A 19,078-nucleotide genomic window follows, 5' to 3' on the forward strand; every position below is an offset into this window, starting at 1 on the left:
TAGGGGGGTTAGTGGTGGGGTTGAGGATGGGGGGTAAGTGGTGGGGTGAGGAGGGGGGTTAGTGGTGGGATGGAGTGAGTGGGGTTTATTAGTGGTGGGATGAGGATGGGAGTTAGTGGTTGGGTGAGGATGGGGGTTAGCGATGGGATGAGGATGGGAGTTAGTGGTGGGGTGCGGATGGGGGTCGTGTTGTGGGATGCTGGGTTATTGTGGGCGTAGCTGGGGTTCTGTGGTGGTGGGTGGGGGTTGTGGTGGGTGGGTGGGGGTTGTGTGGGTGACTGGGGGGTTCGTGGTGGGTGGGTGGGGGTCAAGTGGTGGGGTCGGCTGGGGGTTCGTGGTGGGTGCGGTGGGGGTTCGTGTGTGGGTTGCGGCTGGGGGTTCGTGGTGGGGTGCGGCTGGGGGTTCGGGTGGGTGGCTGGGGGTTCGTGGTGGGTGCGGTGGGGTTCTGTGTGGGCTGCGGTGGGGGTTCCGTGGGCTGCGGCTGGGCGTTTGTGGTTGGGTGCGGCTGGGGGTTCGTGGTGGGGTAGCGGCTGGGGGTTCGTGGTGGTTGCGGTGGGGGTTGTGGTGGGTGCAGGCTGGGGTTCGTGGTTGGGGTGTGAGGTGCGGGTTCGTGTGTGGGTTCGTGGGATGTGGGGGTTCTGTGGTGGGCTGCGGATGGGGGGTTCGTGGTGGGCTGCGGCTGGCGTTCGTGGTGGGGTGGGCTGGTGGGGTTCGCGGTGGGTGCGGCTGGGGTTCGTGGTTGGGTGCGTGGGTGGTTCGTGGTGGGGCGGCTGGGGTCCGTGGTGGGGTCGGCTGGGGGTTGGGGGGTAGGCGGCGTGGCTTGGGGGGGTGTAGTGGTGGGGTGGAGATGGGGGTTCGTGGTGGTGGGTGGGGTTGGTGGCTGCGATGGGGTCGTGGTGGGGTGGGTCTGGGGGTTCTGTGTGTTGGTGGGTTGGGTGTTACGTTGGTTGGGGTGGGATGGGGGTTGTGGGTGGGGTGAGGATGGGGTTGTGGTTGGGATGATGGATGGGGGGTTAGCGTGGGATGATGGTGGGGTTCGTGGTGGGTGGTGATGGGGGTTAGTGGTGGGTTGAGGTGGGGGTTAGTGGTGGGGTTGTGAGGATGGTGGGTTCGATTGGATGAGGATGGGGGTCTAGTGTGGGTAGGATGGGGGTTAGTTTGGCGTGAGGATGGGTGTGTTGGTGACGGATGGGGGTTATTGGTGGGGTGTGAGTAGGATGGTATGTGGGGTGTGAGGATAGGATGGGGTTGCGATGGATGGGATTGGGGTTTTGGGGTGAGACAGGGGTTGTGGTGGTGAGGATGGGGTTAGTGGTGGGGTGAGGATGGGGGTTACGTGTTGGAATGAGGTGGGGTTAGTGGTGGTTAGGTGGGGGTTAGTGGGGTTGGTCGATGGGGGTATGGTGGGTGAGGATGGGTCCTGGTGGGTTGATAGGATGGGTTAGTGGTGGGGTGACTTGGGGGTTAGGGTGATGAGCATGGGGTTGTGGTGGGGTGACGTGGGGGTTAGGGTGGGATGGGTGGGGGTTAGTGGTGGGTGAGGATGGGGGTTGTGGTTGGGGTGGGGTTTGGTGGGGTGATGGGGTTTGGGGGGAGGGGTTGTGGGGGTGAAGATGGGGTTGTGTGGATGAGTGGGTTGTGGTGCGGTGGGTTGTTGGTGGGTAGGATGGGGGTTAGTGGGGTGGGGTTGTGATGGGGTTAGCGATGGATGAGGATGGGGGTTAGTGGTGGGATGAGGATGGGGGTTAGTGGTGGGATGAGGATGGGGGTTAGTGGTGGGTGAGGATGGGGGTTAGTGGTGGGGTGAGGATGGGGGGGTATGGTGTGGGGTGGAGGATGGTGGGGTTAGTGGTGGGATGAGGATGGGGGTTAGCGATGGGGGGATGGGAGGGGTTAGGTGGTGGGGTGTGGATGGGTGGGTAGTGGGGGTATTGTTTGGAAGGATGGGGTTAGTGGTGGGGTGTGAGGATAGGATGGGGGTTAGTGGTGGGGTGTGAGGATAGGATGGGGGTTAGCGGTGGGGTGTGAGTATAGGATGGGGGTTAGTGGTGGGGTGTGAGGATAGGATGGGGGTTAAGTGGTGGGGTGTGAGGATAGGATGGGGGGTTGGTTTTGGGATGTGAGGATGTGAGGATGGGGTTGGTGGTGGGGGTGAAGATTGGGGTAGGGAGTGAGGATTTGGGTTGGTGTTGGGGGTTAGGAATGGGGTGGGGTGTGAGGATGGAGGTTGGTGGTGGGGTGTAAGGATAGGGGTGATGGTGGGGTTTGAGGATGGGGTTAGTGGAGGGGGTTAGGATGAGGGTGGAGAGTGGGGAGCGGGGCCATGGGTTGATGGTGGGGTGTAAGGAAGGGGTTGGGGTGAGGATGAGGGTGGGGAGTGTGGAGTGGGGATGTGTGTTGGTGGTGGAGGTGAGGATAAGGTTGGTGGAGGGGTTTGAGGATGGGTGTTGGTGGTTGGGTGTGAGGATGGGTGTTGGTGGTTGGGTGTGAGGATGGGTGTTGGTGGTTGGGTGCGAGGATGGGATGGGGAGTAGGGAGCTGTAGATAGATTGGCAGACGTCCTGCTCAACTAACCCACCATGGCTATATCCATACACCTAAATGACAATAACAACAATAATGGAATGTTAAATACATATTTAAACACTTCCCAAGTATCCAGATATACTCTTTATTTAAGTTGTAAATACATTAACATGATACATCAAATAATTGTACTACTTATTCAAAAAGGCATCAATTGATTCAAATTTGAACAAACAAAATTACTTTTTCATTTTTTTTCGGATTACCGGTTTCCATTACCGTTCTAACCCTGTAGTGATTTATTAGTAGTTCTTCATTAAGATTCGCTCATTAATGCTGAAAGATGTTTGGGCTTAAGGGAACTGCCTGTGTAATTGGGAGAGGACTTACATGCTGGTTTTCCAATCCAAATGAAAAATGCACGTGAGGTACAAAATTGTAAAGTGTGTTAACCAGCCAAGTTGACTACTTGACCTAAATATGTTTGTATATGTGACAACACTTAAGCGACAAAGTTATATCTCTTAGTCAACCATTGAATGGGTGACAGGTTCAATTATGATCACCTTATGAATAGATGATATCATTTCGGTTAAGTGATATTGTAGAAGTGGAAAGTAACGGCCATCTTATTAGCTCACGCCAGTTAAGGGTCATCTATATAGCAGAATGATGTTGAAATTCAAACAGGAATAAATATCTAAAGATTTACACAAAAATAGTCATGTAATATATTAAAGTGTTTGTGTGGACATTTGCTCTAGATGCTTTCAGTTTCTTTTTTAGGGTTACTTTGTGGAAAGATGTAGCATGGAATAATTTTAAGTCACGCAAATGACCAAATCTGACAAATAGCTAAACTGTTATGCTTACAAGTGTCTATAGCACAGGGTAGGAGCATTTGTTTTACTGATCTTACTTTATGTACGTATAAACGCTTATTTTATTTTAACCTTGAAATGCAAATGTCGGCTGTGAATAATATTACACAAATATGGTATACATGGAGGCATTTCAATAAATAAAAATGTTACTATATCATACTTTAAAGACATCTGATCATCGTAAGGACCCTTTTAAGTCAAATTATCAAACTGGTGAGTTTGCGACCTCTTTTATAAATAGGTACACTGTGTATCTAAACCCCAAACTCAACGGATAAACATTTGTTTGCTAAAAAGCAGTCGTCTTGCCATTTCTAGAGTTCTTAACAGTGTCTAATAAGAGCATTTGTGATGTTTGAAACGCCTCCTTATATGTCATATTTTTGTGATATCATTCACAACCGCCATTTACTTCCAAGGTCAAAATATAAACAGTGTTTATACATATTATAAAGTAAAAATCTGGTCAAACCAATGCTCCTATTTTGTGCGTTAGACATTTGTGAACAAAACGACACGGCGTGCTTGTGCAATATATGCTATGTAAATGAGCTCATTATGTCGCCCTGAAACATGCATTTTTTGCATGTTTTGTTGAAATTTACAAACACGTCAACAGCAAGTCCCACGGTTTGTCATGATCCATACTTCATGAATCAATCATGATCCAAAGTTCATGAATTTGTAAGCTTGTAAAATGTCAGTGTTTTGGCTGGATTTGCTGTTTAGATGCCCCTTAAGCCTAGTGGTAGGCTGCAAGCCTTGAGAGCGAGAGGTCGCTAGTTCGACCCCCAGCGGGGCAGGGTATTGTATCTATCACTCCTTCATATTCAATATCACTATGTAGGAATAGAATAAGCAGTAAAACGGCACCTCATATCTAAATTAATCCGGACTGGGCTGTATTTTCCTGATGTAGGCATGTTATAGCCAGATTAGCCCAGTGTTGATTTATTCCCAGGATGAGACACAAATGTACATTTTATAGGCTATACATGGACCGGTAATAAGGCAGAGATACATTAATATTGTACATATGTTATCATCATATTGTATAGCTCTATCACTGCTGCAATGTGTACATAATACAGTTGTGAACTTTAGAAAAACATGTCGTTCATCGACCGGTAACCAAGTAAATTGCAAAGGTAGACACATAACCACAAAATTGACGAATTAAAATCACTATTCGAGGAATCGGCGGAGATTTTTTTTTAATCGTACATTAACAATAAAGAGTTTATACTGTCAAATAACACATTGATTTGTGTGTGTACCCACAGCCAGCGTGTAACACACCTACACGTACTATATGCAGTATATATATTACAACTCAAGTGGTTGTGTCGAGCCTCATGTGTGTGGAGTGTGTGTTAGGGATATTTATGCACATTTATTGTGAGTCACAATGGACATTTAAAACTAAATAATGTGTTCTGCAGTAAAATCTATGATATATGTAACACATGTTGGGATCATCTCTTACTATTATGTATCATTAAGTTATTGATTCTTCATTTATGAGCCGAAAGCGTTTAGTCCTATATAGATTTGACAATAAAATCCGACATTTCCCTTGAACGTCCTGATTTTTTTTATTAGTCTACGTTTACAGAGCGTGACAATTCACCTGTATGCAGTCTACCGGGGTCATCTTTCACCGATAACTTTAGAAGACGAGTCACTTTGGAGTCAGAAAATCTCATTTATTCTCAGACGTTGTTAGATGTAAAATGCAGGCTGCTAACAAAGTTGCCTTGATAACTGGGTCGGGTAAAGGGCTCGGCAAGGCTTTTGCGGGGGCGTTACTCCAACGAGGAGCGAGAGTAAGTACAGATCTATACGAACTGATAATATCATAATACCAGATTAATATCTTTAATACTATGTTGTCACAGGTTACAATTTTTAATATTTTGTCACAATTTACTATTTTTTATTATTATGTTGTCACAGTTTACTATCTTTAATTACTATACTGCCATCTTAAGACAAACTGTTTACAATTCTGTGTGACTGGGTTCAAAGATCACACCGGCCAATGTTTACGTTGTGGGGGCTGTTATATATAGCACTGTGGGGAATCTTTGACCCTGTTTATTGGGTAAGGTCATTCGGATAACACTTGGCTCAACCTACCTGTGTATTTTGAAGAAAAAAACCGATGTGTTCTGAATGGGGTTAGGTATGCTGTTATATCTTTAATGCAATCATCGCCGGTGTTCAGTTTTTAGCTCGCCGAAACAAAGTCACGGTAGCTATTTATTGCTATACACCCCCGGCGTCGGCGCACGAAGACAGATAGGTTAATAGTTTTATAAACCAGTTTTGTGTCAATACTCAATACTAACTTGGATACAGTTTGGGTATTTCACGTGCGTATTCCCTGTGACAAGAAATTTCCAATTGTACTAAATTTGCTAGCCTGCTCTTCTGCTGACCTTGACCTTTGACCTGTTAACACTTATATATATATATATATATATTACCGAATTTTAATCTAGGCCCCCGAAATGTCAGAAAATGTGCTATACCCACTAAGGAAGGTCCAAATACACATAGACTGTAACAAATCAAAAAGTCCCTGTCCTAGCTATGTCAGCATTCCGTTTCATCAGCTATACACATTGTTTTGCATAATAAGCCTATATTGTTGTTCTGCTACACTGTTTAGATATATAGTTGTATCGTGTCAGCTTGGTGACAACGCCCTACATTATATCAGACTTAAGGCTTTCTGTAACGATACTGCCCCTCCGACAGGCAAGGTTCGGCGAACAGCGAGTGATTGAAAGCGTGTGACTTTGTTGACAACGCTTACTCTTTTAAAATTGTTTAAACAAGTTTCTACCACAATACGCCGTGTTATTCAACTCTCAGACCATCAGTTAATCATCACAGCTGTTGATTAACAATCTGTTTATACCACACGTGGTATAAACTCTGTACGCATTTCGATTGGCTAACACGGTGAACTTTGACCCAAGCTGCAATTGTTATTGACGTCATCAATAATCTAATGACGTCACATCACCGGGTCCCGGACGTCACCGGTACACTTTATTTGCATACGCGAAATTATACTTGGCCACGTTTCCCTTTGATTCAAGCCGATATTATTGTGGTAGAAACAGGTCACACAACTCGAAATTGTTGGATATGGAATTTATTTCACACTCGTAAGTTATTTTTTAAAAGTTGCAAAAGACACTCGCTAAAGCTCGTGTCTTTTGTAACTTTTAAAAAATAACTTACTCGTGTGAAATAAATTCCATATCCAACAACCACTCGTTGTGTAACCTCTATTTAATAGATTCTGCCCAAAAAAGATATATACAAATAATATGGTGATTTCACAGGAAGAAAAATAAAGTATTTTCTATTGATTCTTATCCAGACGAGAGTCCGCTGTTTCTTTAAATTCATATCAAGTTTGTATTCATTATCATGTCCGGTTGTACTAGGCCGATACGGTGACACAACGTACATGTGATAGTTACTATTGTCAATTCTAAATCCAAACGTCATCACAGGGAATCATTGACATGTGGCTTCAATATGGTACAGCCATTTTGACGAAGTTTGTTTTAAAGAGATATTCCGCACAAGTTGCAAAAGTTCTGGCTTTTCTGTGCCTTTAAGAACCCAGTCTTATGACCAAAAAAAACTATTGTCAAATTCAAAATATCTTTCCTGTGGTCAGTTTGGAGAATTAGACAGACTAAATTCGAGAATCCGTAATTGAAACTTCAATGGATAATATGTTCATGCAAGTATTTGTTGGTACATGTAAATACACTTATCATTTCTAAAGGAATTTCATTGTTTCGTTAGTCTTATTTCCTTTCGATTTTATAATGTACACACATATTTAATACCAAATCAACCAGGACACCTCGCCTGTAAGTCTGCTAGCGTAGAAGATGGACGAGGGGTTCCGAATGAAAGCAATCCAGGCCACGTGGACGTTTGTACATGTAAATCGATGTAGCTACATCTAAAAAGTATTTTTACAAATCATATGTTTGTTCATATGGTAAATGGAGGCGTTCCATAATAACAATAGTAGATGTTTTTGTTGATCAAATGAAATCCTGATTTGCAATATCCCTTATCCGTAGACACTAGTAAATTAGAGTCTAAAGATATATTTAAAGGCAAGTGTCATAAAAGAACTTGGTTCTGGGAAAATAACAGTTCTTTTACTAATTCCAATTATATATATATGTGTGTATGTGGGGCAAAGAAGTAATTCAAACAGTGTAAACAATAAGGTTTGTTAAATTTTCGAGGCAATCCGCCCCTTTATCAAAACACAAAAAAAAAGTACAAATACAATCACATAGTACTTTCGCAGCGGCAGAATGTAGCCGCGAAAGTACTAGAGAGACAGCAGATCTGTGTTTGGCTTTCCTGAAGAGCGGCAGAATGTAGCCGCGAAAGTACTAGGGAGACAGCAGATCTGTGTTTGGCTTTTTATTTTATTATATATATATATATATATCTAATTATATATCCAGTCCACCCGGATACACTTAATGACAATAACATAATGTAGTTTGCCCATCAATTATTTTTTACGGTTCAATCTTATCTGAGACGGATCTTGGGTTATGGTACATATGTATATACATTGTACATTACAAACGCACCGTGCAGCTCTTTTCTACCCTCGATCCTACTAAAAATATCTTATCCTCGGGACGATAAAAACCAGATTCACAATACTCCGGTTGTTAAACTAAATTAACTATAAGAATGGAATGTTAGAAGCCTTCTATATCGGTTTGAAAAGAACACATTTGAAATGTTTTGATCTCAGTTAAGATTCAGTCTGATCTCAGACGATGAGAACAGATCATTCATTTGAGTAGAAGGTTGTCAACCGTTCATATTCTCGATTGTCGAGCTAGATTAGATGGTATTTTAAGTGGTTCTCGTACGAGTTATTGACTTTGTGAATGACATTGTCCTCGACGTAGAGATGGAAGGGTGTTCAGATGCTTCAGGCCTTCTGGTTAATCATTTATGTAAACAAGAAACAAAAAATACTCAGAATTGAATCCTAGCCTTAAGGGCACCAGAAATAATAGTTTACAATCGTTCACATACTCAGGGATGTAACCAATGATTTGGAAACTCGAGCCATGGCGTTTTATATGGTTAGATCCATTTCCTTGGCTATGTGTTTGTTTATTTGCTTGTGTAACACTAACATGTATCGTCAATATGTATTCTGCACGATGATGAATTGATGAAGCGAATGGGATACGTACAGTCTGTAGACTGGTTAGTTTAAACAAGTTTTTTATTCAAATATACATAGGATATCTAACAGTGTCTTCAGTAATACCAAATGTATAAGCCACACTCCGCACTCGTGAAAAATATCGAAGTATTAGCCACACAAGTGAAATATAGTTATTTGTTATTACTGAAGATACTGTTAGATATTCTGTTTATTACATTATGTTACCGATTCCTGCGATTATTACTCCGACGAGCTTTTTTTCACTGCGTTTACGCTAATTTTAACGCAATCAGAGTTTACTCAACTGAAAAAGGGAGAGATGTAAATATAGCAAAATATACATTGCACCGATGCGGCTCAATCTCTCCCAGAATTCATTGCGGTCCCCTGTCGACGGATCACAGATGTACGCCAAATCATGACGTTCTGTATTCTAGTATCTTGTATTATGACGTCAAATAACATGGCGGAGAGATCTATGCGAATCTCAATCGGAACTCCTCGGTTGCGCAGTTACATCCGAGGAGTTCCGAGTGTGATGTTGCGCAGTTACATCCGAGGATTTCTGAGTGATGCGAATCTTAATTTTCCCCATTGTCGTTTGCCAGCAGTGTTTTGATTGGTCAAATCAGAAAAGAAGTGATATTTTTCAATAGTGAAAAATATCACTTTTATAGAATGAATAATTTTCGATATTTCACTGGTAAAATTGTAATAAACTTACACACTTCATCAAACTGCAATCACACCTTCAAAGGTATCAGTAGTATTGGAAAACAAAGCTATACGCTTATACGTAGAATAGTTCGAGGACCATTTTTGATTAACAACTGAGTTATTCACTGACAGTAGATATGCCCTGTGGGGTTCTGACCGAGATATACTTCCAGGTGTGGAAAACAATGGGTATTGTTGTGTTGTATAACATAGCGATACGTCTCAGTTACATACATAATCAAATGATGGTCATAACGAACATTAAATATTAACTACTGACCCGACACTAGAATCATTAATGCTATTGTGACATGTACGTAAGACACCCGGCGAGCTAATTAGATTCAGAGGACGGGTTTATGGGCGTAGGCTGAAGAGTTCCGATGTACTCCCGGATCTAAGCTTGTTAGCTGATATTTCCGAATGTACATATTTTTCAGGAAAGCATGACAGGCATAATTATAAATAAATAAGTTTGTGTGGTATTCTATCACTGAGAATAAATGTCATTAGCAAATACGGTGTTAATTACCCCATTTGATCAGTGACATTTATGTATAAATTGTTTCACGAAATAGATTATATGTAAGCATGGATGTCATATTGTAATATAAACAGATGCAAAATAGATTAAATGTAAGCATGGTGTCATATTGTAATATAAACAGATGCAAAATAGATTAAATGTAAGCATGGTGTCATATTGTAATATAAACAGATGCAAAATTTGTATATGGACTATTGCATACGATGAATTGTTGAAGAATGACGATAGCAACAACACCAGTATCACCAATCTGAACGATACAAAATGGCCGTCCCCTTCCTGATCAAATTCATTCATTTTGTTGTCATGTAGCTCATAGCTCCCAATACGTCACTGATGACAGGGGTAAAAGTTCCTTCTAATCAGCCCTGAAGACAATTGGGGCGGTTTGTGTTTCTCGGGAAGCTGTCATTGTCTAGTGTAGACGTCGTAGTTGTTTCATCATTGGGCGCTTTACCAAAATCAGATAAAGATGTACGCCTGACGTCTCGTATGTACATACTGCAGTATTGTAGCAGTTTCTTCACGGAAACTTTAACTCAAAATGGACGTTGAAGGGGTGATCAATCCAGAGAAAAACAAAACATCATATACGCACTGATACGAATATGTTTACTTCAACATGAATGCAATAGGCAAATCAGTTCAGTAGTGACTGTCATCGTTACAGCGTTTTATATCAAATTAACAATGGCTCCCGGCGTTAACTTTTTCTTTTAAGCGAAATCCTTCCAAAAGCAAAAGGCTTTTGGCTGGTAGGTTTCTTCGATGACACCCGACAAAGTTTCCGGGAAATAAATGACCTTGACCCATATGCAATGTCACGGGATTTAACTTTATCAAAATATTCTAACGACTTCTGATGATTGATTAAATGGCCGAAATAAAATGGCTGGTAGGTTTCCAGAAGAAAGCCTTACAAACAGTACGAAAAGAAATGACCTTCACACGTTCTCAAGGTCACGGGGATCAAAATGCTAAACCGCTTAAATGACATCCTCTGATCACAGGGGCTAGCAACGATAAATATAGGATAGAAATGAAAACAACATGAAATAATACGTTAGAGCTCATATATCGTTGCTAGCCCCTGTTTAGCTAAAAAGGCCTCGAATCAAGATATAGGTTCCTTGTATGAAGCCCACCAAAGTTTGAGAAATGAAAATGCCAGTGATATCCATTCAAGTGGTAAAATGTGTTAACAAGTTCTTTCGATTATCTGAGATTCGCAAAAAGAAGTGAATACCTGGTCAGCAATGAAGTCCCATTGGGTCTCTTGTTTTATTTGTAGACGATATCATTTCAATAAATTTAGTAAAGTTTGGCTGGACATACAACTAGTTATACCGGTGTATAAGGAACCTTCTATTGTAAAGTACATGTAGTACTCATCCTTTTTTTTATCTGGTGTAGAACATAGCCGATGACATCTCCCGGATTCTACAATGTATTTCAACCTGTGGGAAGACACACATTCTAGTTAGAGCCTTTCTGAACCTCTGTATGTTAATTAAATCTAGGTAAGCTTTAATTCCAAGTTTTAACGACCAATTGATACATAGTGTAGGTCTAGTTCTTTCACATAAATATATCTAATCATTATTTGTAAACCACTAGTACTTAAAGTTATTCCTTATTCCAACAGGTGTGTTTATCTGACGTTGATCCAAAGACACTTCAGAGTACATATGACGAATTCGTGTCTCAGTATGGACCGGAAAATGTGTGCAGCAGCCCATGTGATGTCACAGTCGAATCGAACCTTAAAGGTCAATAGCCATTTTGGGGGGGAATTCCGTTTTTATTTTCATTTTATTATTTTTTTTTTTTTATTTTATTATTATTTTTTTTTAATAGGGGAATTTTCATAATGAGGGATTTTCTGAAAGAAATATTATACACCCGTCTTTGTAGAGGGGTATTATACATTGATTGACTAGGATGAAAGGATTATGTATATTCAATTCCGAACTGGAGCTTTTCTTTATTTTATAAGTATGTACCTATGTTTATTAAATCACTTTCTCTATTATATAATGTACATTGTACATTGGGTCTCTGGAGTTTTAAAGAATCCTGTATACCGCCTATTAAAGGCATGTTATAATTATGCTTTTAGAAAGAGGTTATTTACGAGGATTTTGGTTATTTAGATGAATGCCAGCTTATTTTGACATATTATAGATTTTTTCCCCTTGTATATGTATATCTCGAGAACTGTCATGCTTTCTTGACAAAGTGCTGTAATCCTGTGATGCTGCTACATGCCCCTAATGTACTAACAACCATTGTCGCAACCAATGTTAACTCTCTTACACACACCTTCAGATGACACAGACAGGAAATGTGCCGCTGGTGGTCGCCATGACTAGAACAGCAGTACCAATCGTCTACAAAACACACATTTTTCGGCATAGTCGTTTAATATTCTTTTGGCTCCAGATATGTCGCGACAGGTGGCGCTTCTGGTCAAGATGAAGTATGTGATTGGTCAATGTAGCGGTAAATGTAAAATGCAGAAATGCAGTTAAAAACGAAACAGAGTTAAGATTGAATGCAAGTTGAATAAGTGGATGTGTCTTTTCAAATGACACATTTATAAAATTATATTCCTGATTCAAAAGCAGTCTTGTTATCACCAAAAATGATTCAAACGGATATAATTTTGTTATCCGTGCTAAAAGGCAGTTCGTTAATTTATTTCACTGGCAGTTTTACATATAACCACTAGCATTAAACATTTTTTTTAAAGATATTTCTTGTTTTGTGATAATCCGTATTTCATTTCGTCAATTCACTTCAATTCAGCTGGCTCTGTCACACAGTTTGACTATTGTTAACCCCATGGGTTTACTTACGATACAGGTTAGCCGCCCGTTGTTGATTTAAGGTGGCGAGAAAGATTTTAAATATCTGATACTATAAAAGTTAAAATGGTAAACCTAACTAGAGAGGAATCCTTATTTTTGTCATGCTTTATTTAAGATGAAATTTTATAGGATAAAGACATGTGCTGTCAATCACAAGCTTTATTTTGCTTTGAGTTGAGTGACACTAGTCCGGTCAAAATGACCTGTCTTGTTGAACTTTGATTAGCATGTTCTTACAGACGAGTCTATAGTCATTTAGGGGAAATAGGTGATTTGTATATATACATGTGTATCTGTTAGTTGTTGATAATGTAACAAACCCTACCATCAGCTGCATCATTGGTATTTATACTGGTCTAGATTTAGCGACAAAACTGTTAACATGTGAACAATTGATCACATAGTTACTTGAATATGTGTAAACTTTGCATCAAAAATAAATGATACAATCCCTGTGTTGTCAATATAAAATTGTTACAAAAACATATGATCCAAAACAGCACCCTGCCGGACACAGTAGTATTCCATATCAATATGTTTTGTTAACACACCCGAGCCCCGTTCGATTTGCACTCTTCTAAGAAGAGAAGCCTTCTAAGAAGATCGTATTCCGTTATATGTAAATCGAGTAAACCGGGAGAATAAAACAAAAAATAAGCAAGTTTTTAAGTTTTCTCAAACACGATGACACAAACATGTGCATGTATGTGTTATAAATCCTTCTCTAGTGAAACTCATCACTCGCACACTTAAAACATGGTCGCCGCCATCTTGGAAGATAAATCTTCCGGCTTCGAGACGGAAGAGGTAGAAGATCTTCAAGAAGCAGAAGAGCTTCAAATCGAGTGTCCGGAAGATATATTCTAGAATGAGAAGAGTGCAAATCGAACGGGGCTCTGTGCACAATCGGAACTACTCACTTTGAATATTCCACGAAAAGGTCAACGCGACAGGTCATTCTGGTTTGACTATACACGTGTTTAAAACACTACGTCCATGTATGTTTTGTCTCTATATTTTCCATTTGCTTTTCATTGTAAGTATGTAACCTTACCAAGCAAATTGGAAAGATACCAGCTCATAATGTCCATTGTATTGGTGTTGTGATATGGAAAAAAAAATGTTTGTGACGTCGTTTTGTCTGACGTCACTATATATTCAGTGTCTTTGACGTCACGAACACTTATTGCTATTGGATTACAAGGAAAAAAAGAAATAGATTGGTCAATGTACATGTATATTGCAAAAAATGTAGTTATGTTGTATAAAAGGTGAATATCCTCGTAGCAGAATAACTGGATTAATATTTTGAAATTAAATTGATGATTTTGCTTTTATTTCAAGGAACTATTTTTTTTTTGAACGGTCGAAGGTACTCGTGACGTCACAAGAATAGGTCCCACTTTTAACGCAAAATTCTACTTTGAAGTGCGATAACACTGTTACAGGTTGAATCTAAGGAAAACGTTAATAGGAAACGAAAATATAAGCATTCTATCTTTGGAAAACTATGGCCCTATAATCATCACAGTTTTGCAGACAAATAAATCATAACGCCCTAACGCGCGTTATTTAATTTGTCTGAAATCCTGTGAGAATTAAAAGATCGTAACTTTCCAAAGAAAGCACGTAAATAAATGCTTACGTAACATTTTTATTGTACCTGTACACGACATATTGTTTCTCAATGCAAAATTGTAAAATATTATATTTTCAAGCCTACATTTTTCCTATGTTTAAATTTCAACATTCTAGCCAAAGGATGTATATTGATAACCCACGCTCCTTAATTTCTTACAGACGTGTTTTCAAAGACAAGACAGGATTTGAAAGGCCTAGATATAGTCGTCAACAATGCGGGGATCGCCGACGAAAGCAAGTGGGACAAAATGGTGGATATCAATCTGGTAAACTGTCATCATATTTCTCCAATGTCCAGAGATTCTCGTCATATTTCCATCGGAAATTATTATTTCTCGTTATTTCTCCATTTGGAACCGCTCGTTATTTATCCATTTCGTTATTTCCCCCAACAGAACACATTAGTATTTTCCCAGTCGAGCAACATGATACGTTTTGGAGCACCTCCTTATTTCTCAATTAGAAATCAGTATTTCTTGCCTAAAACAACTTGATATTTAACCATTGCGAAACTATTTACTTTATAATTTAAATATATCTGAAGAATCACGGATACAAAATAATTTAATTGATTAAATTAGAGATGTAGGGTACTCGATATCTATATATTTTATTTCCTCTGTATTCCTGTAGCTATTTAATAGTAGTTGATATAGCAGTTTAAAGGCTGTTTTACATTGTTTTACGTACAGAAAGGCGTGGTTAGTGGTACACTAATGGCCATGGATGGCATGAAACCAAACAATGGAGGCAGGGGAGGGATCATTGTCAATGTGGCATCTATGGCAGGTAATTATACCAGGGAGGGGTCATTGTCAATGTGGCATCTATGACAGGTAATTATACCAGGGAGGGGTCATTGTCAATGTGGCATCTATGACAGGTAGGTATACAAGGGAGGGGTCATTGTCAATGTGGCATCTATAGCAGGTAGGTATACAAGGGAGGGATCATTGTCAATGTGGCATCTATGACAGGTAGGTATACAAGGAAGGGATCATTGTCAATGTGGCATCTATGACAGGTAGGTATACAATGGAGGGATCATTGTCAATGTGGCATCTATGACAGGTACGTAGGTCTGCAAGGGAGGGGTCATTGTCAATGTGGCATCAATGACAGGAAGGTCTGTAAGGGAGGGGTCATTGTCAATGTAACATCTAGGGGAGGTAGGTATACAATGGAGGGATCATTGTCAATGTGGCATCTATTGCAGGTAGGTATACAAGGGAGGGATCATTGTCAATGTAACATCTAGGGGAGGTAGGTATACAAGGGAGGGATCATTGTCGATGTGGCATCTATGACAGGTAGGTATACAAGGGAGGGATCATTGTCAATGTAACATCTAGGGGAGGTAGGTATACAAGGGAGGGATCATTGTCGATGTGGCATCTATGGCAGGTAGGTATACAAGGGAGGGATCATTGTCAATGTGGCATCTATGACAGGTAGGTATACAATGGAGGGGTCATTGTCAATGTGGCATCAATGACAGGTAGGTATACAAGGGAGGGATCATTGTCAATGTAACATCTAGGGGAGGTAGGTATACAAGGGAGGGATCATTGTCAATGTAACATCTAGGGGAGGTAGGTATACAAGGGAGGGTTCATTGTCAATGTGGCATCTATGGCAGGTAATTATACCAGGGAGGGGTCATTGTCAATGTGGCATCTATTGCAGGTAGGTATACAAGGGAGGGGTCATTGTCAATGTAACATCTAGGGGAGGTAGGTATACAAGGGAGGGATCATTGTCAATGTGGCATCTATGACAGGTAGGTATACAAGGGAGGGATCATTGTCAATGTAACATCTAGGGGAGGTAGGTATACAAGGGAGGGATCATTGTCAATGTAACATCTAGGGGAGGTAGGTATACAAGGGAGGGTTCATTGTCAATGTGGCATCTATGGCAGGTAATTATACCAGGGAGGGGTCATTGTCAATGTGGCATCTATTGCAGGTAGGTATACAAGGGAGGGGTCATTGTCAATGTAACATCTAGGGGAGGTAGGTATACAAGGGAGGGATCATTGTCAATGTGGCATCTATGACAGGTAGGTATACAAGGGAGGGGTCATTGTCAATGTAACATCTAGGGGAGGTAGGTATACAAGGGAGGGATCATTGTCAATGTGGCATCTATGACAGTTAGGTATACAAGGGAGGGTTCATTGTCAATGTAACATCTAGGGGAGGTAGGTATACAAGGGAGGGATCATTGTCAATGTAACATCTAGGGGAGGTAGGTATACAAGGGAGGGATCATTGTCGATGTGGCATCTATGACAGGTAGGTCTGCAAGGGAGGGATCATTGTCAATGTGGCATCTATTGCAGGTAGGTGTACAAGGGAGGGATCATTGTCAATGTGACATCTACTTGTATGACAGGTAGGTATACGAAAACTGTCTGCCACCTCAGTGAACATATATATGCTAGTGTAGACAAATTGACTTGTACGCTGTCTGTCACCTCAGTGTTCATATATTATAGTATAGACTAATTGACTTGTACACTGTCTGTCACTGTATAGACGAATTGACTTGTACACTATCTTCCACCGCAGTGTACATGTATTATAGTGTAGACGAATTGACTTGTGCACTCTCTGCCACCTCAGTGTATATAGGTGATAATCTGGACGAGACAGACCTGTTGATTTGTTTACAATCTCGTATTTAAGACCTCACCATACAATGTTACAATGGTCACTGATGTTGATCTGTTTGATGTAGTAACTTTATCCTTATGTCTGTAGGACTTATTCCTGTCGCCCATGTTCCAGCGTACAGTGCAACAAAACATGGCGTTGTGGCCTACACCAGGAGTTGGGCTGTAAGTTGATACATATATTATTAGACAAACGATTTTATCCCATGGTGCGGTGTCCGTCGTCCGTCCTTCCGTTCGTTCGGCGTCAACTTTTTCCTATAAACATCTTCTTCTCAATAACCGAGAGCCCAATAGACCTAATATTGGATCACTAGTACGCTGAGGATAAGGCTACCAAGTTTGTTAAAATAAATGACATTTACCTACACTCAACTGTACATTCAAGGTCAAAGTGTCAGGTATGCTAAAATCTTTACACGGGGACTTCTCAATGCTTAACAGACCAAGAGACCGGAGATTGGGAAAAAGTATACTGGAATGAACGGCTACAAAATTCAGTTAACAATTCGTATAAACCTAGCCCACTCTTATAGTTGAATCAAGTGGATATCAGGTTAGAATCTGCGTAAATCAAATCAGCTTCAAAGGTGCATTAGAGACAGATGATCGATACATGTCCATTGGGCCTCTTGTGTAGGAGTTTGATGTAAGATTTACACTTGCTATTTCTATTGCTTTTCAATTATATTTCCATAGAAACATCCGGAATCGACAGGTAACAATATACGAATGGTTTGTCTGTGTCCTGCCTATGCTCAAACTGACATCATAAAGATGCACAATCGCGCCGCACAAGGCGAAGACCTTGCCAAGGCTTCTATAATGGAACTGGGTGTCATGAGGTTCGTGTACATATATATACATGTATATAGCATATATAAGAAAAAGAAATATGTCCTTGTGTAGATGAATGTATAAATAGTAACAAAAAAAACAAGACTTTGCCGCAAGGCCTTTCTGCCCTCTCAGGCTTCTTCAGGCGGACTGAAGTTTAGTCCGCCCGAAGAAGCCTGAGAGGACAGTATAGAGAGAGAGTGTATCCATGCTTAGTGTCTTCAGATATAAGCTCTATTTTGGCAAGGATAAAGAGAGATAAAAGTGGCGAGCTTTAGCTAAGACACTGACCATGTATTCTATTTATTCTATTTATCCTGCAACAGTCATCAGAAATAAGCATTTCTAAGTGAAATGGTATCAACAATGTTCCGAATAGGTTCGCCTTTTAACGCTGTCTCACTTTGAAGTAGGTCCGTCGAATTGACGCACGTGCTAAGATTCTAAAATACAGCTGTTTTCCTTCACTGCCGAATACAGCAAAAATATACATGTCGGGGGGTGTATTCCAACAATGCGGATGCCGATTGCAGGGTGAAAACATATACATGTAAATGTCTTCCCTTCCTTGTCTTTTATCTCAGTCGTAATAACATACGTTTTTGCAAAGTAAAATTGACACCAGTTATTATTTAACATCCTGTAGGTCAAAAGAGAATGTTAAAGTAGAACTCTTTTTTATGATAATCAACAAGACCAATGTGTTGTCTCTGTAGAAGGTGTAGAAGGCTTAGGCCTAATGATATATTCTCAATAAGAAAAATAAGTTACCCGTATAACATTTTAGTCATGAAGCTGCAATCCTGTGTTTTGAGCATAACAATTGTACCCCTGTGTCTCTTTTGCGATTTTATGGTTTGTGATGTGGCGTTATTGTGGTAATACTTTTGTATTTCTGATTTCATTGATTTCCTTTCAGTGTGGACACAGTCGTAACTGCATTCCTGAAACTTTTGGATGATAGAGACAATCACGGAAAAGCTTTATCGGTGACAAGGGCGGAAGGGATGCGATATTTTTAGTACATCTGTGTACAATATTACATCAACATGTACAACTGTGTACAGTATTACATAAACATGTACAACTGTGTACAGTATTACAATAACATGTACAACTGTGTACAAT

The 19,078-nt window shown here is 40.5% G+C and overlaps 1 protein-coding gene across 1 annotated transcript; it reads left to right on the forward strand.

Moving 5' to 3' along the window:
* The first annotated feature begins 5,034 nt into the window (after window positions 1-5,034).
* Window positions 5,035-19,078, forward strand: LOC117335214 (15-hydroxyprostaglandin dehydrogenase [NAD(+)]-like). Its single transcript, XM_033895200.1, has 7 exons — window positions 5,035-5,236; window positions 11,571-11,694; window positions 14,596-14,702; window positions 15,129-15,225; window positions 17,202-17,278; window positions 17,813-17,958; window positions 18,870-19,078. Exons 1-7 carry the CDS (start codon window positions 5,144-5,146, stop codon window positions 18,970-18,972), a joined length of 747 nt encoding a protein of 248 aa, XP_033751091.1. The 5' UTR covers window positions 5,035-5,143; the 3' UTR covers window positions 18,973-19,078.

The sequence above is a fragment of the Pecten maximus genome, chromosome 9 (assembly GCF_902652985.1).
Source record: "Pecten maximus chromosome 9, xPecMax1.1, whole genome shotgun sequence".
NCBI lineage: Eukaryota > Metazoa > Mollusca > Bivalvia > Pectinida > Pectinidae > Pecten > Pecten maximus.